The following is a 16,712-nucleotide window of genomic DNA, read 5'->3' as shown; positions in this document are numbered from 1 at the left end:
CCCTGTGGGGTTCCCCACCCACAAAACCACACCTTGGTAACTACTCCCCGGCACGTCCCATCACTTCCCGTGTTAGCTACAGCGCCATCTTGTCCCCAGGCAACGCCCATGAACGGACCTTTAATATCATTCGGTCCGGACCCCCCCGTCACTCCTATGTCACCCTTGCCCCTTCCTACTACCTTGTACCCGATGATAAACCCGGACGGTACATTCATGCTACCCCACTCACCTGCCACCCTTACTCCTATAATGGTAGGGGGGCAACCTGATGAAGCCGAACAAGGGGGATGCAGACGGTGCTGCAGAATCCACAATGGGCATACAAAATGCACCGGGTAATATGCAGACTCCTTTGCGAGGTACCCCGACAGACTACGGGGATCCGCCAACTTTACCCCTGGCACCACAGTGGACTGTACCCATGACCGTGCGCCCATCACGACGTTCACAAGATCAAATACTGCAGGGTCAGATTACAGAGTTACAAAAGAACTTACAGAAAATTGAGCAGGGAAACCTTGAGACACTGAAAGAAGCCCTAGCGCTTAACCGGCCACAGGGACCACCAAAATATGTGTCTTTCACCCCACAACAGTTATTCACCATAGTGAATTTACTGCCTGACCCTGAGACCCATCCCATGCCCTTTTTCAGGAAACTGTCCCAAGTGCATCAAACCTATGGGTGCACATGGTCGGACCTGCAAAGTATAGTGGAAAACAAGACGGGTGAATACTCCTCACTGATAATGGATCAAATCCACATCCCTGAACTTAAAAGGTGCTAACTTTGACCCCCAAGATCATGAGTCTGGAGAATTCTTTATAGAACAACTACAGAAATGGACAAAAGCTAAATTTGCAGATCACTCCATGCAGATCATTCCACCACATTGCAGGACAGCTGCGGGGGATCAGTTGACCCCCACCTTTTTTCTTTTCACAGAAATGTTAGTTTCTGCTGTGTTAGTTTAAGCTCCTCTTTCTGATAAGAAACTGTCTCGCTTCTTGGTCTTTGTGGTTTTCACTCAAATTATGTGACACCCACGGCTGCCGGATGTCTGACAATAAAATTCTGCACTGATTTATATGAGCAAGGGGATTCGCTGCAAACCATTTTGCACCTCATCCCCAATACTCTCTGGGCCAGAGGACCCCAGGATATTGGATACCTCAATGTCCCACCAGTCACTGTGACTCTGAAGGACCCCAAAGTCCTACCATACAAAGAGACTGGACCCAGTAGCCAGAGAAGCCCCTTCCTGTGTCAGAGCTATCCATGCTGCCAGCTCTCTTCTACACGTCACATCTGACGTTGTGCTGGGTCATCCCCTCACTATTCTGGCTCCCCTTGACATTTCTGCCATCCTCCAGCAGACTCAACCTGAACACCTCACTGCACAGCGCCACCTCCGGCTTCAGTGTAGTTTGCTTCTGCCAGATAATGTCACCATTCAGAGATGCCACATCCTCAATCCTGCTGCACTCCTTCCTCTTCCAAGGGGGGAGTATACTGGAGAATCTGAAGATTTTATTGATCTACAGGCACACTCGAGCTGACACCTCTGAAGCCAGAGGAAAGGCCCTAGCTGATCAAGCGGCCAAGGAAGCAGCAGTGAAAGAGGAAAGAGTCCAGTCAGACCAGATTATGATAACACAGGAAGACCTGGAACAAGAAGAAATCACATGGGACCTCCTGAAACAAATACAGAAACAGGCCACGCCACAAGAAAAATTGGATTGGCTAAAAGAGTCAGCCCAAGAAGAGAAAGAATCTGGACTGTGGACCCAAGGAAGGAGAGCATCTCTGCCCAAAGCTCTCTATCCTCTGATAGCTTCAATAGCTCATGGGCCCACCCACCAATCTAAGACCATCATGAAAGAACTAATAGACAATGGCCCCAGGGATAACCCCTGTCCTGGTGAGGCATACTCAGTCTTGCCTCATCTGTGCGCAGTGCAACCCGGGAAGACCTGAGCCTACACCAACCAAATGTCTCCCCAAAGCCCAGTACCCGTTCCAACGGATTCAAATTGACCACATCCAGATGCCAATGTGCCAAGGGTTTCAATATGTGCTAGTAGTGATAGACTTGTTCTCTGGGTGGCCAGAAGCCTACCCCGTCCGAAACCAGACAGCAACCACTACTGCAAAAAACTGATGCAGGAGCTTGTCTGTAGGTTCGGAGTACCTGAGGTCATTGAGAGTGATCAGGGCCCAGCATTCACTGCTAGATTAACCCAAGAAGTCTGGAAGATGGTAGGGTCACACTTAGCCTATCACACACCCTACAGACCCCAAAGCAGCGACAAAGTCAAACGACTGAACGGGGTACTGAAGTCCAAGATGCTGAAAATGAATGGGGAGACAGGGCTCAGTTGGGTACAATGCCTGCCAATAGCACTATTTTCAGTTAGACACACCCCTAGGCCTCCACACCAAATTTTGTTTAGGACACGGCCTAGGATGGGACAGTACTTCCCACAGCAATTGCAAATGCATTATGAATCTGTTGCTAAATATGTGATTGCCCTGAGTAAACAATTGTCTAACATATGTGCACAAGTTTTCTCTTCCATTCCAGATCCTGACTCCCTAGAGGGAATACACACTCTCAAACCTGGAGAGTGGGTGGTGGTCAAGAAACACGTCAGAAACACCCTCGAACCACGATACGAGGGGCCGTACCAGGTGTTGCTGACTACCCCGAACTCTGTGAAACTCGATGGAGGCCTACCTGGTTCCACGCCTCACATTGTAAAAGAGTAAAGGCTGTCCCGACGACCCTGGAACAATAAGCCATGAGGATTCACATACTGATCATGACTTTGACAGTGGGCATATCTGCAGTGTTCACACCACTGGGTGATGAATGGGACAATTCACTGACACGGCACCATCAAATTCTAGTCATGGGGTTGAGACACTCAGAGATTGTTGGATCTGTACCCACAGTCCCGTGAGTTCAACCAGTATGCCTTATTTTGCAATTCCCTTGGAACTTTCTGAACTGATTGACCTGTCTAATTCTACCATCTTTCTCACTAGTATACACCAAGTTAAATCCAGTACAAACAAGGACAAGGAAGTAGCCTTACCTGTTGCAGGGTGGGCAGATGCCCCATAAACAGATCAGGACCCTCGGTAGATTATAGCTCTACTCCTTGGCAAGAGGGACACTGGGCTAATGTCACATGTTTTCCTAGCTGGACACACTGTTATTGTCTCCAAGTACAAACCAAAGGTATGACATTTAGTCCACACATACACTCAGGTTGCAATGATTCAAAAACAGACAGCCACGTGCAGTGTATTGGTGTAGATGCTGAGAACGGAAAGGATCTGCCCTGTAACCACCGTACTGTACAGGATCTCCGGACAGGTATATTAGCTAACGACACCGAAAGTCAGTCAAAAGGATATGAGTTGGCGAAAGGGACACAATTAGCCAAACTAATTACCCGATTATTCAATGGCACAGCAGTAGCAGTTCCAGAAGATATATACTTAGTTCGTGGACACAAAGCATACAAATGGTTATCCCAGAATGTCACAGGACTGTGCACCATCGCCAGGCTTACTCCTGCCACCTTTATAGTACCACACTCTCAAATTGACATAAATGCAGTACCTAAGCACACCTTGTATCGTAGGGCCAAAGATAACACACCCAGACCAAATGGCAAGCCACATGTAGTAGAGATGAGCATTACCAACAAGATTGTTAGTTCCATCTTCATATATCCCATGATAGCGCAGATGTGGGATCATCTGGTAGTAGCAACAGACTACCTGGATGACCAAATATGGGAAGTGATGAGACTTATGAATACCTCAAACATTGTGCAAAACCAGTTAATCATTGTCACCAACCAACACACATTAGTTCTAGATTATGTCACAGCTAAAGATGGAGGTATGTGCCAGGTTGTGGGACCCTCTTGTTGCCATTACATAGACCCGCAGGGTAATTTGCAAGTTAAGGTGGGTATAGAGAAGATGGCGGATTTAAGAGATAAATGGCTGGACGCACATAAAGCTGGTAAAGATACATGGTGGTCTGATACCTTCTCTTCCCTTAACCCCAATAATTGGTTCAAATGTATTGGGGGTTGGCTCATGGGAATTGTCCAAGTAATATTGCAGGTAGCCCTAATAATATTGGTGATATATGTAGTGATTAAGCTCGTTCTTATTTGTGTGACCCGCTTTTCAAAAAGAATGAAGAAAACTGATGAACGACCTATTATGCTCCTCTACGATGAGGAAGGACAGAAGGAAACATCGTTCAACACAGCTCCCCCTCCTCACAATGATGCCTGGCTGAGATAGGGTGAGATGAATCCCAGGGTATTACCACAAGTCCGAGCAACCGGGAGCCTACCTATAAGGGGTAGGTTGTCGCCACTGCGGGTGAAGAGGATACGAATGGTATGCCCAGGGGATTCGCTAGGCGAAGGGAAAGTCTACAATCAAGTCTCCAAGGGGGGACTGTTATGGACTATTGATACAAAATGGATACTTGCTTGTTGAGCTAAGATGGCGGCCAGACATTCAGCCTACACCTATAAACTAGAATCTTACTTTGTGTTTTTATCATGTGTTTCTTTGTGGTTTCCGTTCAGCTCAAGCAAGCAGTTACAAAGAAAGAAAGAAGTAACGGTTTCACCCAGGAACAAGTGGGGGAGTGAGGAGGAATTTCCTCTGGCCGTCAAGGTTACAGAAAAGTAGAGAGTTCATAGCCAATAGAAAATATATACTTTATCTTTCACCCCCCTCACTCCCTCCTCTCGTGAAAACTATGTATTGTCTGTTTTCTCAGAAATAAACCAGAGATACTGATTAACTCCATGTAGTGAGTTGTCTGTCTGATCTCTCCGTGCACGTATCTTAATTAATTTGGAGCAGTACATCAAATCAAACTGGCAGCTTTGTCAGAACCAGAACACTGTCAGTGTTATTCAATACATTCTAGAACTGTAAGGGTTACATAAAGTCATAAATCCATATGAATAAATGCGACCCTGTGTCAGTGCTGGAAGTTCAGGACGGTGCTCATCTGAAAGCGGCCAAAATGCGCTAATTTGCACCCTTAGTAAATCTGGGCCTCTGTGTTCAGCTTAAAGGGGTTATCCAAGACTATAAAATGCCCCCCCATATGCCGGGCCCCTCACAATGAATATACTTACCTAGCTCCCCGCTCCCTGCACCGCCGCTGCTGCTTCTCCCCATGCGCAGATGAAAACATCTCTGTATATGTAGCACACCCCACAAAGGGCTTCCTTCAGCCCTGAAGCACATACATGTATGTATAATAACATATATATTGGAAGCCAACCTGTGTTGTGGCCTAAAGTTCAGGTTAAAGGGGCTGTCTCAATGCATTTTTCTATCGCGTTATACACTTCTTGTTTCCATGGTTACGACCACCCTGCAATCCAGCAGCGGTGGTCGTGCTTGCACACTACAGGAAAAAGTGATGGCCTCTCTGGTGCTTGTGACCGCAGGAATGAGCATAGGATGGTACTTTTTCCTATAGTGTGCAGGCACGACCACCGCTGCTGGACTGCAGGGTGGTCGTAACCCCTAGAAACGAGCAGTGTATAATGTGATGGAAAAACAAATCCAGCCAGCAAAGGAGGCAATATGGACAATCATAATACATTAGTAAGCGCTTTGTATTAACTTCCTCTACATGATAAATGCCATTTGCTGAAGTGAGACAACCCCTTTAAAGGGCTTCTGTCACCCCCCCAAAACACAATTATTTTTTTGGGCTTGTTAAAATCCTTATTTAACGACTATTCCCTATATAGGGCTCTTACCTTTGTCTGTGGCTTCGTTTCCTTAAAAATTGATCTTTTAAAATATGCAAATCACTTCACTACCAGCAAGTAGGGCGTCTACTTGCTGGTAGCTGCCGCAAAAAACCGCCCCCTCCTCCTGTTGATTGACAGGGCCAGCGAACGCTCTCCTCCTCCGGCTGGCCCTGTCAGCATTTCAAATCCCACGCCTGTCTTCATTCAGCGCAGGCGCTGACAGGGCCTGCTGACAGGGCCAGCCGGAGGAGGAGATCGTTCGCTGGCCCTGTCAATCAACAGGAGGAGGGGGCGTTTTCTTGCGGCGGCTACCAGCAAGTAGACGCCCTACTTGCTGATAGTGAAGTGATTTGCATATTTTAAAAGATAGATTTTTAAGGAAACAATTCGATTTACAAAGGTAAGAGCCCTATATAGGGAATAGTCGTGAAATAAGGATTTTAACAAGCCCCCCAAAAAATATTGTGTTTTGGGGGTGACAGAAGCCCTTTAAGGCTAGAAGCTTCTCAATATGATCTTTTCAGAATGTATCGGTACCTCTTGAAGAGTGGAGGACGGTATTCAGCCATTCTTGCAGGGTGTTGTCACTATATACAGCGGGTGGGTGAGCCATAATAGGAATATTTGTCTCGTTCGGGGTTAAATGTCCTTCCACGTTGACATCCGCCTCTAAGACCATGACACCACCTGTGGAATCATACATACAGTCACCTCGTGTGATACTCCTTCAGGGATGGCTTTAGGAAATAGCAAACTGGGCAAACGTCCAAAGGCTCCCATTTCCAAGGAATAAACTGGAACCACAGTTCTTAGGCCTCATGCACACGACAGTTGTTTTTCTCGGCCTTCGTTCCGTTTATTTTTTTGCAGATAGGATGGGGGCCCATTCATTTCAATAGGTCAGCAAAAAAATGCTGATAGTTCATCCGTTTGTGTTCCGCGTCTGTTGTCCGTGTTTCCCTTCAGCAAAAAAAAATAGTGCATGTCCTACTTTTTTTTTTTTTAACATTTGCGGACAAGGATAGGCATTTATTAGGGATCTGTGGTATAAACGGATCCTTCAAAAAAAACGAATGCCGCTTCCGTTTTTTTGGGGATGGACGCACAATTTGCGGATGCAGAACACAACTGCCGTGTGCATGAGGCCTTATTTTGGAATCATTTGGGATCTCGTGTGCATTTGCTCACTTTGTCTGTGATGATCAGGAACAGACATTCCTCTGGATATTTGTTCCCGCTGACCGGTGTAAATGGCCCATTTAGCATTAGTAGAAAGTAAGGAAAAGTTACTCAATTTTTTTTACGTGGAATATACATAATCTATACATAAAATGTGAAAAGTCGAGGTGAACATGCCCTTTAACCCCTTAGTGACCAAGCCATTTTATTACATATTATGACTATGTTGTGCCGTTCCTTTAATATTCCTGTTAGAAGTTATAAATGAATCGCTAGCCGTTTGCAATGAAAGTCCGGATGGATGCTACCAGTTGTGTCCCTGCTGTCATGGTCCCTCAGGTGACTAGTGTCAGGAGATCAGAGAAACTGGCTGAGCGTGGAGAAATCTAACAGCCTCCTTGAATTCTCTTTATTCAGTGTTAATAGGGTTAATGACCTCTTCCCTTTTCTCAGCTGTTGCTCAGTGGTCATCACTTCTACACCCTTTATAGTCTGATCCCACCCTTCTGACTATGCGGAAGATAGCTTCATTTGGGGTTTGGCTGAGCTGGTGTTCCTGTTCTTCAATCTCTACAGACGTTGTGTGCCGCGTTTGTTTGTATTTGTTATATTCCCTGTTGTTGTATCTGGGCCTGAGACAGAGACTTCCATTCGTCCATCTAGGGAGGAATGGGTTGTTTTTGGTCCTTAACTTATTCCAGGGCCTTATAGGGAAATCAGGGCCTAGGTATCCTGCATATGAATATTCCTACCTTCAAGTTCTATTCATATTGATGGGTAGTCAGGGCCCGGATTAGGGTTGTCTAGGAGGTGACCTGTTTCTTCCCTAGTTTCCAGGCCCAGTTACTGCCCCCCCCCCCCCCCACACTGATCGTGACACCTGCACAGTCAGCACTGATTGAATAGTGTCAGACTGGTAACACCCATCTGTACCTTCATTGCAAACTACTAGCAATTAATTCATAACTTCTAGAAGGAATAATAAAGGAATGGTTCAATATAGAGTCATAAGATTAGATGCCCCAGAATTGTTACTACGTGGGGGTGCAAGTAGTTACTACAACAGACATGTCAGGAGAGGGGACAGATCAGGGCTTTACTACAGAGTAGACCCGTATTTACAAGTTTAGGTGACATAAAGGATGTATAGGAGTACAACTTTTTAGCACAGTTTATAATTCATCAGAAGACTATCTAGGAATCGAGCAGTTGATGCAATCTGCGTGTATACGGTGGCGGGTCATGTTACCGCAGATTACAATAGAGGATTCATGGCCAATAAATTCTTTTGTAAATCAGATAAAACAGCTGAATGCACGCAAACCACAATGCACTGGGGCTCACAATGGCATCTAGACACCTGTTAAAGGCTAGTATTACTGAAGGGTTAAAATTAATAGAAAGGCAAATCCAGGTCATCCCATAGCCACCCACAGCAGGAAAAGCATCTATTATATAACATCACAATTATGACCTCCCCTCCATTGTCTTATTTTTTTCCTTCCGTTCCCATTGTTATTCAGTTACAGGCAGTGAATACAATATTCCCATCATGCCTCGTCCCCCTACGTGAGCCTATAGCCCCACTGGACCCAGGAACTAAGGGCTCATGCACACAAACGTATTTTTTTTCTGTATCCATTCCGTTGTTTTTTTTTGCGGCCTGTAGGCAGAACCATTCACTTCAATGGGTCCGCAACAAAAAAATGGAAATGACTCAGTGTGCATTCAGTTTCCGTATATGTCCACATGGCTGTTCCGAAAAAAGATAGAACATGTCCTATTCTTGTCCGTTTTGCAGACAAGGATAGACATTGTAATTAGGGATGAGCGAATCAACTTTGGATTAAACATCCGAAGTCGATTCGCATAAAACTTCATTCTCAGGCCTCTTGCACACGACAGTATGTATTTTGCGGTCCGCAAAAAACTATTGATGACATCCGTGTGCATTCCGTATTTTGCGGCACTGAACAGCTGGTCCCTAATAGAACAGTCCTATCCTTGTCCATAATGCGGACAATAATTGGACATGTTCTATTTTTTTTGCAGAACGGAAATACGGACATACGGAAACTGAATGCACACGGAGTAACTTCAGTTTTTTTTGCGGACTCATTGAAACGCATGGTCCCGTATATGTTCCACAAAAAATACAGAACGGACACGGAAAGAAAATACGTTCGTGTGAAAGAGGCCTAATACTGTACGGAGCAGGAGCTCCGTACAGTATTAGAATGTATTGGCTCCGATGAGCCGAAGTTATTGCAATAACTTCATAAATGAATTTCTACTGTAAAAAAACACTTAGAACCAAACCCAAGTTCGGGAAATGTTTTTTTACAGTACAAATTAATTTATTAAGTTATTGTGCAAAGTCTCGCGAGACTTCGCAAAGCAATAACTTCGGCTCATCGGAGCCAATACATTCTAATACTGTACGGAGCGCCTGCTCCGTACAGTATTAGAACAAAGTTTTATGCGAATCGACTTCTGATGATTCATCCCTAATTGTAACGCATCCGGAAAAAATAAAAATAAATAAATGATGCAGTACAGATGTTACACAGACGTCATCCGTATTTTTTGCCGATCCGTCTTTTACGAACCACAAAATAAATATGAATGAGCCCTTATTCTGGATAACAGGAAAAATACATTATACTTCACTTGCGAAGGAAAGCAAATCCCCTGAAAGGCGAACTAAAAGGCAAAAAAAAAAAGTGTGCATTTCATTTCCGCATATCCGCATGGCCTATTTTTGTCCGTTTTGCGGACAAGGACAGGCATTGTTACAACGGATGCAATACGGATGTCACCCAGACGTCATCTGTATTGTTTGCAGATCCGTCTTTTGCACACCGCAAAATACATACGGTTGTGTGCATGAGCCCTAACACAGATACAGTAAAATTCCTTTAATCCAGCATCTGCTGTTCCAGAACGTCTGATATTTTATGTTAGGATTCACTTTTAGTTCGCCTTTCAGGGGATTTGCTTTCCTTCGCAAGTGAAGTATGATGTAATCCAGAATTAGGGCTCATGCACACGATCAGATTTATTTTGCGGTCCGTAAAGGACGGATTGGCAAAAAATATGGATGACGTCCGTCTAACATCCATACTGTATCCGTTTTTTGTTTTTTTTTGCGGATGCATTGCAATGTCTATCCTTGTCCGCAAAACGGACAAGAATAGGACATGTTCTATCTTTTTTCGGGAACAGCCATGTGGACATACGGAAACTGAATGCACAGTTTTTTTTTTTTTGCGGACCCATTGAAGTGAATGGTTACGCATACAGGCCGCAAACAAAAACATCAGAATGGACACGGACAAAAAATACGTTTGTGTGCATGAGCCCTAAGTGACAGGTTCCGGATTAAAGGAATTTGTACGTTCTAAGCCAAGCCTTGATTGTTCTAATAAGCAGCGATCAGTAATGGAAGACGCATTACTCTTCAGTGCTTCTTGCGTCTGACTCTTGTTGTTTGCACCGTGATACCAGCTGACAAGTAGTCCATCACGGGTTGCAATTTCTCCTTGTAACTTCAGATAGTCCAGCATGTCTCCTCCGCTGGAGAAAGCAGGCTTTGAATCTGAAAAAGATAAGGGGCGGGTGATCTGAGGGAGGTTTACAATAGTGACTAGCAAGGGATTCTGCAGAGGTTTGTCTTGTCGGTGCTGGTAATCAACCATTCGATCCTTCAGAACAGGCATGCTCAACCTGCGGCCCTCCAGCTGTTGTAAAACTACAACTCCCACAATGCCCTGCTGTAAGCTGATGGCTATAGGTTGTTCAGGCATGCTGGGAGTTGTAGTTTTGCAACAGCTGGAGGGCCGCAGGTTGAGCATGCCTGCTTCAGAAGAAAAGAACCCATCCATTAAAGGGGTTGTCTGCGGATCTGTCTGACAAATGCATTGAAATACCGGATCAGTCTCTCCGGTGTCATCCGGAAAAACGGATCCGGTATTAATTAATTTTTGCATTTTTAAAGGTCTGAGCATGCACAGACCTGAAAGCCGGATCCGTTTTGCTGGAACACTTAATGCCGGATCCGGCATTAATACACTTCAATGTAAATTAATGCCGGATCTGGCATTCCGGCAAGTGATCAGTATTTTTGGCCGGAGAGAAAACTGCAGCATTCTGCAGTATTTTCTCCGTCCAAAAAACGTAAGAGGGACTGAACTGATGCATCCTGAACGGATTGCTCTCCAATCAGATTGCATTAGGATAAAACTGATCAGTTCTTTTCCGGTATTGAGCTCCTGTGACGGAACTCAATATGGGAAAACAAAAACGCTAGTGTGAAAGTACCCTTACACTGACATAATGCTGTCAGTGTAGTACTAAAGATACAGGTCTCACAGGGACATAAATCATTATAGCAGCTGTGTGATCCTGTAAGAGGAGCAGGGGTCAGAACGGGACCTCTCACTGACACTCTGCAAGTTTCTCACATTGAACTCGCTCATGTGTGTCTGGCCTAAGGATCCTTTCACACACGGCAGATTTTGTTGTAAAAAAAACTTTGGATACGTGAACTCCAGTCATCTGAACAGGATAGTTTGGAAGGAAGCATCTGGATTTCTTCAAGCCCCCTTCAGAGGAATGTTACAGATTTTTTGTTGCAGAAATTTTCTGCAACTAAATCTGCATGTGAAGACGCTCTACAAAAATCTCTTTAACCCCTTAGCGCAGAACGGAACACAACAACGGTCGTGTGCATGAGGCCTTAGTCTGCATGTGAAGACGCTCTACAAAAATCTCTAAAATCATGGCCAATAGCGTTAGAACTGGAGCGACCTATGACTTTAGAGTAGTAGTAATTTAGGATAATTCTTTTTTCAGATTTCCTATAGAATTAGTGGCATAAAGAGCTATAAGCCCATAGCAGTCTATGTGTATTGCATTACAGATCTATATTATGGCCTAAAAAAAAAAATATAGAAGGAAATACAGCATTGTTAACATTCAGATGACACAAGAATCTGTGACTGTATGAGGCCAGCATTAGGCTTTTCTTGCTAAAAAAAAAAAATATGTTCTCCCGGACAGAAACCTAATGTATCCCATTATAGTCAAAGGGATCTGTTAGGCTCCGTTCCTTTCTGTCATTTGCCAAATCCAGCACTTCCGTTATTTTCCTTCTATACTTCAAGGAGTGAATTCCAAAAAAGAGAAGTTGTATCTGTCCTTTATACTTTCTCTCCTTTTATGACCCACTCCTGGTTTTTGGCTTCCTGATGGTGTGGCCGTGCCCTAATGGTCTTCTAGGAGTATTTTAGTAAATATGGATCATCTGTTGGTGGACTAGTGATAACAGAAATCCGTTCTATTCTTTAGAATCTTTAAACTTACTACTGTTTTTTATCTTTGTAAAAGTTTTTCCATAAAGGAAGCCGTCTAAACTTCTAGCTCTTCTGACCTGTGCTTCAGATGCTGGCATCATGCCAGAAATGAAATTAGGCAGAATATATACTATTTGCCCATGGTCCAGATTGGAATCTGTACAGCCTGATGGATTTTAATGCACGTCGTAAGATTTTAACCAGGGCATCTTATTCCCTACCTTTTTTCCGAGGTTGTCCCAGGGTCAGACAGAGTGCAGCGATGGCGACGCACACCCCTAGAAATACACAGACGCCCGCGACCGTCCTTAGGTCAGACAATGTGAAACGCTTCATCCTGTTACCCCCACCAAAAACCTTTCCAATGGAGCTGTGAGATGGCCCTCAAATCCTGGTGAGAATGGCCAGTCCTCCTTCTGGTTAGAAGTGCCTCTTCTCAGCTCCACATCCTTTATCCGAGCCCACAAAAGCGGTTCTGCCTCTTTCAGTAAGAAGACGTCTTCTCACGTTACGGAGAGGGGGCCCCAAGACCCCTTTGTTCTGGCTGAAATTACAGGTTGCACTGCGAGAACAATGCACTTGGACCTTGTGCTGCTGAAATTCTTTCACGCAAGTAGAAAGGAATCCGGGGAGATTACCGACAATAGCTGGAGCTGTGGTCTGAGGATCATATCTACTGAGCGAGTTTCTCTAAGTATTATTACACCTAACCTTAGACACCCAACGGTTGGGTCCCTTTTCTCCTCGCTCCATATGCAATTACACAAGTTTCTGACTAAGCGAAATCACAGCTCAGTAACTCTGCTGCGTTAATAGGAAACTGAGGGTCATTACAGCTTGTACTGGCCGCACATCACCCTCCCCCTCTTAATAGCTTTTGTGTTTGTTTTATATAAAGACAATATAAAACGGACCGATATAATAAGCCATATAAAAACAGAAGTGGATCCCGTCAAACCTTATACGTTCCTCTGGTGAGATCCACAGATCTAACAGAGAAAGCAACTTGGGAGCACATGAGCCTAGCACGCATGTCTGTCATGAGGAACAACTTTCGGGAAAAAAACGCTACAGAAGATGTATGGACAGCTTAAAGACTACTGACACCTTTGCATTTTTTTTTTTATTCAACTGTGCCAATTACATGATAAAAATCATTTTTATAATTGGTTTTCATTAAAGATTCACAACCGTTTGTCTTCTGCAGCCTGAATGTGTTCACACACAATGCAGGCTGCCCAGTCCCATTCACAGCGGAATCCATCAGAGGGCCCTTTGACGGCTTTCTCTGTTCAACCTTTTAAAGGGGGTTGTCCAGCTTTTATTGTGATGGCCTATCCTCAGGACAGGCCGGGTCCGACGCCCCGCTCCCGCCAATCAGCTGTTTGGGTGCAGCTCCATCAACTGTGTAGTGGACAGAGCTCATCGCTGCAGCCATTGACTTCAATGGGAGCAGCGCTGTAGTAAGGAGCTCACTACACTAAGTATACGGAGGTCCTCCATGCTATTCTTGCAGTCAAATGTACCGAAAATCCAAACAGGCCCTATTAAAGGGAACCTGTCACCTGGATTTTGTGAATAGAGCTGAGGACATGGGTTGCTAGATGGCCGCTAGCACATCCGCAATACACAGTCCCCATAGCTCTGTGTGCTTTTATTTTGTAAAAAAAACCTATTTTATAGATATGTAAATGAACCTTAGAGGAGTCCTGTCTCCTCCATGCTTAAGAGAGGAGTCCAGCGCTCTCTGACTCTGAGCCCAGCACCGCGCCGCATCCTCCGAATCTCCTCCTTCTCCGTCACAAAGCTAGAGCGCTGTAATCTCGGGATGCGCGAGCTAGCGCAGGCGCAGTTCTTTCCCTGAAGCTGATGCCAGCACAGGAAAGGAACACTATGCCGACACTGCGCGCATGCGCTAGCTCGCGCATCGCAAGATTACGGCGCTCTATCTCTGTGACTTCGGGGAGCAAGGAGGAGATTCGGAGGATGCGGGGGCGGCGCTGGGCTCCTTCACGCTGGACTCATCCCAGGGACAGGACACATCTAAGGTTAATTTGTCTATCAAATACTTTTTTTGAGACAATAAAAGCACACAGAGCTATGGGGACTGAATATTGCGGTTGTGCTAGCGGTGATCTAGCAGCTCATCCAGGTTCCCTTTAAATTCAATGAGATCTGTCAGGATTCAATGGTTTAATAACCGAACCGGCATAAACAGGAGCCAAAGCAGAAATATAAAAACAGACGGCTATGATTATGGATGCTGTAGACATTTTAGTTACATGGGAGGTATATTATATATACTGATCACTGATAAAATATAATGCTAAGATCAGGGGATGGAACCACTGGAAAGCCTTTATAGATCCAGTGTAGTCCTCCTGTCCATCTCCAACTGGTAAAGCAACTGCAGGGTGAAGGGAAGGATCCATGGAGAGGGAAAAAAAAATAAAAAATTTAAAGTTAGGATTTGACCTCCTGAAAAGTCCTGTCATGTCTCAGGGGATCACACCTTTCCACAATGGAGGAATGGAGCAGTAAGACAGTGGTCTCAGCCATAGGGGGCAGGCTCTGTTGCAGATTTTGGCACTCTGCATGCAGCTATATAGTTTCCGAAACCGCGACAGACTCCATCATAAGTGAATGGTGTCCATCGTGTCTGCGAAGGTTCCCATTCATCCAGGTTATGGTATGAACAGTAGTAATAAGTCAGGACAACTGGAAGAGGGATCACTAGTCATCCGACTGGTTTTCTCAAATAGGCCCCATGCGCACGATTTGATTTTGTGGATCGGATGCGGACCCATTCATTTCTATGAGGCCGCAAAAGATGCGGGCAGCACACTGTGTGTCCGTTCCGCAGCTCTGGAAAAAGATAGAAAATGTCCTATTCTTGGAAGCTCTGTTTGTAGAGAGGACTGGGTTGGGGCTTGCGAAAGCAGAGGCCCCGACGCTTGTGTCAGCTGCACAGGATCTAGTGCGGCCTGGCAAGATGGCACGTACCTCGTGTCTCCTCCGTTCATAGCATGGGCCCGGGGAGGCGGCGGTGAGCCCTTCTTCCGACCTGTGGCAGGCGACAGACTGGTGCATGTTGAGGTGCAAATCGTCTTCAGCAGGCCTCGGGCTTAGTAAGGGGGCGCTGCGATATTAAGTTCTCGTGCTGCTTGTGGGAGAGCAGCCACGCAGGAGTCGCGGCCTGTTACCTTCTGCCCCTCCGAAGCAAAAAACTGCTGGATGCCCGTGCGTCTCACTTCTGTGGGAGTTCTAGGGGGACCGGCTGTCGAACCCCTTCTCGTCCAAACCATCTGAGCCCAAAAGCCAGGCACCGGTGAGCTAAGAACGCTTGCTAAATCAATCTCATGGCAGGAGCTCTCTGAGATGCGTGTTCACTCCGCCATAGTCAGGACACGCCCCAAGCCGTTTATTTTAATGAAGATTAGCTCCTGGGTGCAACGAGGAAGTTGCCATTGTACCCATCTGCCCAGCAATCTCCATCAATGTACTGCACTGGGGCCGAAGCCGCTGCACTGAGGCTTCAGGGCCGGGCATGAGAACGTCTTCACTGTCTGAACCCAGCATGGCCGGGAACAGAATGAGCAGAGCCTATGGGTGCAACAGCAACACCCGTGTTGCACCCGGGAGCTAATTTGCATAAAATCTAAGTAAAAGGCTGATTTCTTCAAATTGGGGGCACAGTTAAGGATGGGACCAAAAGTATTATAACATGGAGACCAGTGCACATCTCCAATGGCAGATGGATTTATATCAAGGTATCTGATGATAGATTCCCTTTAATGAAATATCTTTTTGAAAATACAAGTGAAACTCAAAAAATTTGAATATCGTGCAAAAGTCCATTTATTTCAGTAATGCAATTTAAAAGGAATTGCATTAATGCAGCTTAAAATTAGGATTTTGTGAAAAGGTTCAATATTCTAGGCTCAAAATGTCACACTCTGGTCAGCTAATTAATCCATACCCCCTGAGCAAAGGGGACCTGAGATTGTGACTTTGGGGTTTCATAAGCTATAAGCCATAATCATCCAAATTATAACAAATAAAGGCTTGAAAAATCTCGCTTTCCATGTAATGAGTCTCATGTGTTAGTTTCACCTTTTAAGTTGCATTACTGAAATAAATGAACTTTGCACGATATTCTAATACGAGTTTCACCTGTACATCCAAAACAAAAGCTTACTAGCCATAAAGGTGTGCAAGTATATATTTTGTGCTGCTATACAATAATGATGGCGCTTTTGTTAAAGGCATTCAAATCCAACCAGAGAATGATGTGGGGTGTAATGTAGATCATATTACTAATGACTGATGTTAGTAACAGGAACAGGGCTACGGCTCT

At 45.1% G+C, this 16,712-nt stretch overlaps 1 protein-coding gene across 2 annotated transcripts in view; it reads right to left on the bottom strand.

Moving 5' to 3' along the window:
• FAM151A (family with sequence similarity 151 member A) overlaps positions 1–13,106 on the bottom strand; it is a 42,289-nt gene extending 29,183 nt beyond the window's left edge. Inside the window, exons 1-3 of one of the 2 annotated variants that reach the window (XM_044302207.1) lie at positions 12,577–13,106; positions 10,459–10,599; positions 6,360–6,509 (exon numbers count right to left, since the gene is read on the bottom strand). In XM_044302207.1, the coding sequence (XP_044158142.1) occupies positions 6,360–6,509; positions 10,459–10,599; positions 12,577–12,691 (406 nt within the window). In that variant the 5' untranslated portion in view covers positions 12,692–13,106. The remainder of the gene's footprint in view (positions 1–6,359; positions 6,510–10,458; positions 10,600–12,576) is intronic. The other variant, XM_044302208.1, reaches the window with a different exon arrangement.
• Positions 13,107–16,712: the final 3,606 nt, after the last annotated feature.

Source organism: Bufo gargarizans, chromosome 7, assembly GCF_014858855.1.
Source record: "Bufo gargarizans isolate SCDJY-AF-19 chromosome 7, ASM1485885v1, whole genome shotgun sequence".
Lineage (NCBI taxonomy): Eukaryota > Metazoa > Chordata > Amphibia > Anura > Bufonidae > Bufo > Bufo gargarizans.
This window is presented reverse-complemented; position numbering and strand designations above follow the sequence as displayed.